Raw genomic sequence first — 8,479 nt, 5'->3', positions numbered from 1 at the left:
GGCAATAGATGTGCACACCCACTGATCCACAGGTGTTTGACTGAGCAGACCAAAACAGAGAGAGAGAGAGAGAGAAAGCAGGGCAAATCAACTACGGTCCTACGGAAACGAAAACCGCACATAATACTTCCCTGAGCAATAAAAAATTTGAGGATTTGCCATCTTTATAATAGTTATACGATTTATCGCTCTATATGAGAAATCTCAACTATTAGTAAGAAATGGATTCTAATCTCTTAAAAGGATGTTTCTAGCTTTTTTTTTTCACGTCATCTTATAAAATATCTGACAAGATATATTAATTTATGATATATTATTTTAGAAACAGGCATATCTAAACAGACATATCTATATTTGAAATCGTATTTATTTATTTTAACTTGTAGAATTCAAATTTATTCTTTCATTTACATCACGTACCTGAAACGAAAGATATCCACTCGCGGTTTAACGGAGTTCATCGTTGGTGAGTGACAAATCCTCCGGTCCCCATCATAGATTTCACATCAGTAGCGGAACCGTATGTATTCGCTCCGGTCGAGCTATCGCGCATCCTTCAGCCGCATACGAGCAGAAAACAAACTCAGCCGCGCGCAGGGCAATGCTGGGGGGTCCTGCCCGTGCCCGGCGCGGCGCCGTTACGCTTTGCCCCGGCCGCTAGCTGAATGAAAACAACGCGACGACGACGGGCACCCACAGGCCACAGTGCCTAGAGGTAACGCGCTCAGCTTCGCGCAGGTCGTGTGGTCACCGGCTCACCGCGCGCACGCACCACGTACGGCGGCACGGCGCCAGCGTCTAACGTGCCATGCTGCAGTCCACTCCTCCCTTTTGCCCACGGCGGCACGGCCGCGGCTTTGGTTGCCTCACGCCTTCCTGCCGTCGTCCGATGAGGTGAGTCCACTCGTCCGAGATGCAGGCGACGACTTTTCATGGGGAGAACTCCTGCGTGCCTCCTTTTAACATAAGTGGTTGTTTTAGCTGAGGAAATGATTTTTTTTTGGTTACATTAGACGTTTTGCTAAATATCAGAAGAGATTTTGGACACGAATAAAAAAACGAATTTCACGGCTCGCCTAGAAACCGCGAGGCAAATCTTTTGAGCCTAATTAATCCTCATTAGGGCATATAGGTTACTGTAGCACTTATGGCTAATCATTGATTAATTATGCTCAAAAGATTCGTCTCGTGATTTCTCACATAAGTGTGCAATTAGTTTTTCGTTTTATCTATGTTTAATGCTCTATTTAGATGTCTAAACATTCAATGTGATGTTTTTGGAAAAAAATTTGGCCTTACAGAAAAACCAATCCAGAGGACCCCTTTTGACGTACCACTTCCGATGGGTGGAACAGACTTTAGTTCCTTTGGGTCGTGGTTCACACCGGTTGTTTCGCTTTTGTTTATGTTTATAAGCTAAAATTTAAAATTTTAATTATAAATTTTGAATAGATTTTAAGTTTTTCATCTTATTTTTAGTGTTAACTTTTAGATGGCTAAAAATATTTATATAAAATTTTTATTTATAATTTTTTATTTGAAAATATGTTGTTTGATTTTTTTTCTTAAAAATCCAACAATCACCTCGTGTTAACTTGACCTGACAAGACATCAGGAGTCAAAGGCCTGTTTAGTTCCAAAAACTTTTCCCAAAAACATCACATCGAATCTTTGGACATCTAAATGAAGTATTAAATATACATGAACACTAAAACTAATTATATAGTTATGGGGGAAATCGTGAGACGAATCTTTTGAGCCTAATTAGGACATGATTAGCCAAAAGTGCTAATAGTAACCAACATGTGCTAATGACGGATTAATTAAACTTAAAAGATTCGTCTCGCGGTTTTCAGGCGGACTCTGAAATTTGTTTTATAATTAGAGTACATTTAATATTTTAAATATGTATCCAAAGATTTGATGTGATGTTTTTGCAAAAAAAATTTGTAAACTAAACGAGGCCAAAGACGAACAGGGAGCACCGTGTGACCGATGAACCCGTCAGAGCGAAAGTACCAGCAAAGCCAAATTTTCCATTTCTTCTAAAATTGGAACGATGCAAACATGAACGATGAGGACTGCAAATTGAAAACAAAACTGGAACACCTGTAGTTTCTTGTGTAATCTTGACGCCTAAGGCGTCCGTGTGGTCAGCTCTTATTAAATCACCAGTTCAACCACATGACGCAACAGCACGCCGAGACGATCGATCGACGATCTGACGGTCGAAACAAACGCATACCACCACCCCATACGTACTGCACCGTTCAAGTTTCCGCCAAGAACCAAAAAGGCCAGCAAAATCGAACCAAAAATATCGTGCTGATCACCAGGCGCACACGACACCACCATGCCCGCCACATCCATCCCCCGTGCTCCGCTCGCGCGCGCGCCTCGTTTGCGCTTTTGAATCGGTCACCCTCCGCTTAACCGCGCACGGTATAAAGCAAGCGAGCGAGCGCGCACGCGCACGCCAAGCAGTCGACGAGCACCATCACACCACCACCAGTTCACTGGTTGATCGCACCAGCGTCACCACAAGTCCGACAATAAACCACACCACTGGGTGGCCGCTGGTCTCAGCTCCACTCCGTCTGCGCGCGCAGCCGCTAGCTACCAACGGCGGTGCCAGGCATGGGGAACGCCGCGCCGCGCGTGCGACTCCGCCACGACGAGCCCGCGCCGCCGGGTGCGGCGAGGAGGTCGTCATCCAGGAGAGCGGAGGCTGCCGGCGCGGCCGCGGGAGCGCTCAAGCCTCGGCAGGACCAGGAAGAGAAGGCCGCCGACGAGCGCGCGGTCGTGACGGTGAAGGTGGTGATGACGAGGAAGGAAGCGGAGAGGCTGGTCGCGCGGCTGAAGGAGCAGAAGGCTAGGGGGCGGAAGGCCAGGATGGCGGAGCTGAAGAACGAGCTCAGGGCGGGGGTTGGCGGCGACGGTGGCGCCGCCGCCGCCGCCATGGCGAGGCCGGTGTGCAGCCGCGGCGAGTGGACGCTGAGCTTGGCGCCGATCCCGGAGAGGTAGCTAGCTCCTGCCATGTGTTTAGCACGCACCTGCTGCAAGCTTGGATCATGGAGGAGATTGGTTAGTACCGTGACGTCGTAATTGTTGTTTTTTGTTTGAAGGCAATCGAAAATACGGTTTTGTCTGGTCACCCGGCCATTATCTGCTGTACATACGTACGTAGTGGAGAAGTGGTGGCGACGTATGTTCGTGACTTCGTGTTACGATCGATGTAATCCTGCTTTCTTAATTCGCAAAAGTTTGCATCACTACTATGGATCGAAGCAAGCTGATTGAATATCTTAATTCCAGTCAGAATGATCGGACATCATCAAGGCCCCACTTCTCCCTTTCTTACAAAAAAAAAAAACAATACGACGCAAGTATCTCACGCTCGAACCGGACTAGAAACAGAAAAATATAACTGTCACATGCATGTATACACCCCCAGAGGCCCAGAGGCTAAACACCAAGGCACACCAAGACAAAAACGGAGCTCATCATCAGAGCCACAGCAGCTACAAGCAACGGAACGTGGCACACAGCGACGCATCGAGCCCGCATCGAGGCTTCACCGCAACGCTAGAAATCGCGACGACATCACGAAATCGCCCCCACGCTTAGCCGTGCAGGGGGCGCGCCCGCCGTTTCCCCCCCGATCCGGGGAGCGGTAAACCGAACCCCGATCGACCACGGGCGCGGCGCCCGGCGTTTCGGCGCGGTCACTCTCGCCCCCTCCAATCCAATCCGTGCCCGGCGAATCGCAGGACGACGACGCGTCGTCATCGGCATCGGCCGGCCGCGGCTCGCGTTGGCCGCAGCCGTGCCACGCCCGCCTTTCACCGGTCGCCTGGCCAGATGAGTCCACCGGCCACGTCGGATTTTCCAACCGGTGTAAAGCGCACGCGGGCACGCACGATCAAACGAAAGCGGCCAAAAGATCATGCGACGGGGTGGCTTGGTCGATTGGATTGGATCGCGCCGTTCTAGGCCTTGGAGACATCCGTTTGCCGTGGAAAAAGAGAGAAAGCTGGGGACAACGAGAGCGACGGCGACTAGTATGTGTGTGTGGTGCTTCGCCCACTTCAAAACGGCAGTTAAACTTTGGCATCCGTAGTTCTTATCTCCCTGAGGAGCGAGGCCGCTATCAGAGCGTCACAATTACAGACCTCTTCAAAGTTATCGTGAGCTAATTAGGAAGGCTACGTGACACTTATCCAGGCTCCAGGACCGTTTCTTCGAGCGTGGTAAAGAGAAAAAAAAAAGTACAACGAGAGAGTGAGACACGGCCACACGACCGGGGAACGTCTCGTTGATGTAATATCCACGTCGCAGCAGGCCAGCAGTGACTCAAGTGTTCAACCAGTTCTACTGCAGGATTCCATTCCATTTGTTTTGTCATTGTAGAAAGTTACTGTTGGTCTTGCAAAGCGGTCTCGTGCAAGTCACTGGAAAGTGAAAACTGAACGACAAATCGGAAGACAAAGTGCAGTGTTGTTTTTCTTTTATTTCGAGAAGTCGACGGTTGATGAGGTCTTCTCGAGTGTTAGCGTGACAGAGCAGGCACGGAGAAGCTGCAACGCATTAGAAGGTAAGATCAACTACAAGCTGAATCTGGAGATGCCACACTACACACCACACAAAAGCTAATGGTGAATGCACTGGAGGTGGAGACAGATGCGATGAACTGATAAAACTCAAATCACCATTGACGAAGTAGTGTTTCGGTCCTTGAGGTTCATCGAATCTGTTTCCACCTCCGATACATTTTCCGTGGCAATGTGTGGGTATCGTGGATCGTCCAGCTCGTTTGCTCGTAATGGACAGAGAAAATGATCCAAAGCAAGGTGTGTGGGTATCGTGGATCGACTAGTTCGTTTGCACACAATGGGCAGTGAAAACGACCAAGATAAAGAGAGTAGATTCCTGCCATGAATCGCCAAATTAGAACTTTCAAAAACGCATGAAACTTTGTTTTTATTGTTTAAACCATAATGAAATACTATATGCCACTATTGTAAAAAGACTATAACTAGAAAATTATAAAGTACGTCAACAAGAACAGACATCTGTATCAACGACTTGCCAGCAAGGTCTCGAGCCTTGCAAGTTGGAAGCCGCAGACTGCTTCAACAGCGCGCTCTCTTTCAATTGAGGTATAACATTGAGGAAGTTATAGTTTCTATAAATCAGCAGGAACACGAATGACAAGAAACCCTTGATCCAAGATAGGTGAAATTACAAGCTAACTGCTGTAAGTGGATGTAATGTCCAGTAACAGCAGGTTACAATAGCCATTAGAACATGCACATGCAGATAAGTCATAGCTCATTTTCAGCTTCATGACAAAAGCTTATCACTGCAACATTTCAAATTATACAAAAAGACAACATTTAGATTTGCATTTAGTCATAGTAGCTCTTATATTCACTAATTCTCACTTCCCCCCACCACTGGGCTTTGCGAAAAGTTTCTTTGGTAGCTTCTCCAGAGGTGTTGTTTTCAGAAGGAAAAGTCTGGCCGAACGCTCTTGTAAGGTTCCACCACATTTTAGTCCACGAGTCTGCAGCTCGAGCTTGAGCTTCTCCATGCCAACCACCTAAGAGACAGCAAAAATGTTATACATGCAGCAGAACTAACAAATTGGCAAAAGTTCATAGAGCAAGATACCAATAAACCAAATTTAAAACCATCATAGGCATACCATTGGCACATGTAAATGTATCGAACAAAAACCTAGAAGGATAGAACCATCTCTCTTGTTATGTATGGCAAGTATGATATGAATAGTTCATACAGAAAAAATGGATTCGCCATCAGCATATCAGGATTAAGGCAAATGAGTTACATAGCAGAATATGTTAAATCTAGTCATACACTATGTGCATGGAAATTAAAATGTAGCAATATGACAATTATAGCGAGGAAATGTGGTTATTCTATACCACAGCAAATTACCGTGCCTAATGTACCTTTACACCTAGTAGTAATTCATTAATGCTTTCATGTGATCACATATGAGGCTTCGTGTCAAAACAAGATGACATTATATAATCTGAGCTATATAGAACTTGTGAACTCAAGAATGATATTTAGACAGGCTGAAGAGTAATTTGTTGTCTGATTCCCTTTCTAATTGCACTTGTATTGTCAGCACGATAGTGTGGGTCATTCATTCTGCACACTAAGTGGGTAAAAACTCTGCTATTACCACCAGCAAGTTCCCAAACTTCTTGACCAAGCACAGGGAAGCTCATAATCTCCAAACCAAATTTGTTATTTGTTTTGGGACAAAACAACAATTCAACCAGCGACATGTTTGGTGCACAATAATTATCTACTATGACGACGACACATGTACTCAAGCAGATACAATGTTTGGTGCACAGTTATAACACATTAAGCTTACCTCCAATTCTGCAGCTGAACTGTAATTTGTCAGGTCCAGCGGTTCCTCTGAAAGAGGTCTACTTCCATTGGAAGGTTCTTCCACTGGAGGAGACTCTAGGCCATTGAGATGCGATGTGGTTGAAGCAGTGTTATCCTCAGCTTCTATATCTGGTTTCAACACTTCTTCTGAAAGAGCAGTAATAACATTCTCAGGTGTGTGCTGATCCATCAATCCAACCTCACGCTCCACTGCACAATCTGATACAAAATCACCACATGCACCTTCTGATCTAATTGTCGGTTCCATCGACTCCTGAACACAGTTTCCATTCTCATCTGAATCAGAGCATGCAGACTTCTCGCCTGAGGTCTCTCTTTCTGAATGTAGCTCAATAACTGAACCCAGATCAACCTTCTCGTCCTCACTTTTGGATCCATGTGAGGAATTCTCATCATCAAGAATTATGGACTTTGTATCTGCGCCCTCATCATCACCCATTTCACTGTCACTATCACTATCACTCTCATCCTCTTCTACTTTCTTCTTGCCCAACCTACAAAAATAAAATGAATCAGGGAGTTTGCAAATCACAATACAAATGGAACAATAGACAGCTGGCCACTCTTCAGTGTAATATGCTTGATAACTTTAGGTCTTAAAAAAAGGTTGAAATCATGCTCGATTAATTTAAGTGCAAGAGTGCAAGAAGGCAGCATAACACAGAAAAAAAAAATCCTTCTAACAAATCACACAACTTACATAAACTAGCTGGAGATCATTATAACTGTGAAGAGCTGCTTTTGGATTACTACCAATTATTTTGTAGGGTTTGGTTTGATGAAATTATTAGCCAAATTTTTGGTATGTTAAGATAGCTTTGGATTGCTACCAACTTGGGTATGGGCACTGCCAAAAGTTTATCCAATCCAAATGCATAACTATTCAAGTGGCGAAATATTGGTAGGGCATGTTTTGTATCAAACCAAAGCTGCCCTAAGTTTCAGCAAAATCAAGCATAAAACACCTCAAGTGAGCATGTATATTTATCCCCAGCATCTGGTGTCCTAGACAAAACTAACTAAATCGACTAAGCCCAGCATCTGGTGCCCTAGACAAAACTAAATCGACTAAGCTACCTGATCAGATCATTGAAGACGATGTAAGGCCCTTATTTGTTCCAACGGACTACTCGAAGTTTCGAACCTAATTTATGTCAATGGATTGCAATTGAAATGACTTGCAACAAATTAACCAAATTTTCACAAAACATACAACAAAACAGAGTAAAGTCGACAACAGATAATTCGTCTTCAGATACTCACCAAATCTTAAGCTTCTTGGCATCTTCCCCACTCCGTGGTTTGGTCACGGTCTTCCTCTTACCAAGAGAGGCACGCACAGACTCCTCGACCGCATTAACGCAACTCTCGGCATCCTTGCGGTACTTCTCAAGGTATTTGTCCACCTCGGCCGCCCGCACACCAGCGCGACCCGTTTCCTTGGCCTTCTTCTTGATGAAGTCCTCTGCAAGCTTCTCTAGCTGGCGATCCGCGGCCTCGGCCTTCCACTCCTCGAGGCGGCGCTCGGCGTTAACATGGCGCAACCGGCGGCCATTGATATCACGGCAGGCGTCAAAGTTGCTGGTCTTCTTCTGGCCGGCCTTGGAGGCGGCGCCACGAAGGAGAGAGCCAAACCCGCCCTTGCCTCCGCGGAGGCGAAGGAGCGCGAAGGCGGAGGGGAATTGGCCGTCGCTGGAGGCGGCGAGGACGGAGGACGGTGAGACGTCGAGGCGGCCGGTGACGAGGCGGAGGGACGCGGCGGGGATGCGGGAGAGCGCGGAGACGGCGTCGAGGATGGCGGCGCCGGAGACGGTGGGCGTCGAGAAGCGGAGGCAGCGGGTGCGGCCGTCGAGGAGCCGCACCAGGATCTGGTACTGGTTGGCCTCGGCCATGGCGGGCGACGCGGTGGCGCTGCAGCCGGTGCTCGAAACCCTAGCCTGCCTCCAACGGGAGAGGAGGGGGATTGGGGAAATACCGGAGAGAGAGAGAGAGAGAGAGAGGTCCCAATCTTTACTAATGACAAAAA

The 8,479-nt window shown here is 46.8% G+C and overlaps 2 protein-coding genes across 2 annotated transcripts; one reads left to right on the top strand and one right to left on the bottom strand.

Annotated features, from left to right (window-relative positions):
• The first annotated feature begins 2,462 nt into the window (after positions 1-2,462).
• LOC121055762 lies at positions 2,463-3,522 on the top strand. Its single transcript, XM_040528886.1, has one exon. It carries the CDS (start codon positions 2,638-2,640, stop codon positions 3,022-3,024), a length of 387 nt encoding a protein of 128 aa, XP_040384820.1. The 5' UTR covers positions 2,463-2,637; the 3' UTR covers positions 3,025-3,522.
• A 1,676-nt stretch (positions 3,523-5,198) lies between these two features.
• On the bottom strand, positions 5,199-8,450 carry LOC102721329 (replication stress response regulator SDE2). The gene is made up of 3 exons (XM_006646142.3): positions 7,717-8,450; positions 6,413-6,947; positions 5,199-5,602 (listed from the first exon to the last, which is right to left on the bottom strand). The coding sequence occupies exons 1-3, from the start codon at positions 8,343-8,345 to the stop codon at positions 5,441-5,443; spliced, it is 1,326 nt and encodes a 441-aa protein (XP_006646205.3). The 5' UTR covers positions 8,346-8,450; the 3' UTR covers positions 5,199-5,440.
• Positions 8,451-8,479: the final 29 nt, after the last annotated feature.

The sequence above is a fragment of the Oryza brachyantha genome, chromosome 1 (assembly GCF_000231095.2).
Source record: "Oryza brachyantha chromosome 1, ObraRS2, whole genome shotgun sequence".
NCBI classification, from domain to species: Eukaryota; Viridiplantae; Streptophyta; class Magnoliopsida; order Poales; family Poaceae; genus Oryza; species Oryza brachyantha.
This window is presented reverse-complemented; position numbering and strand designations above follow the sequence as displayed.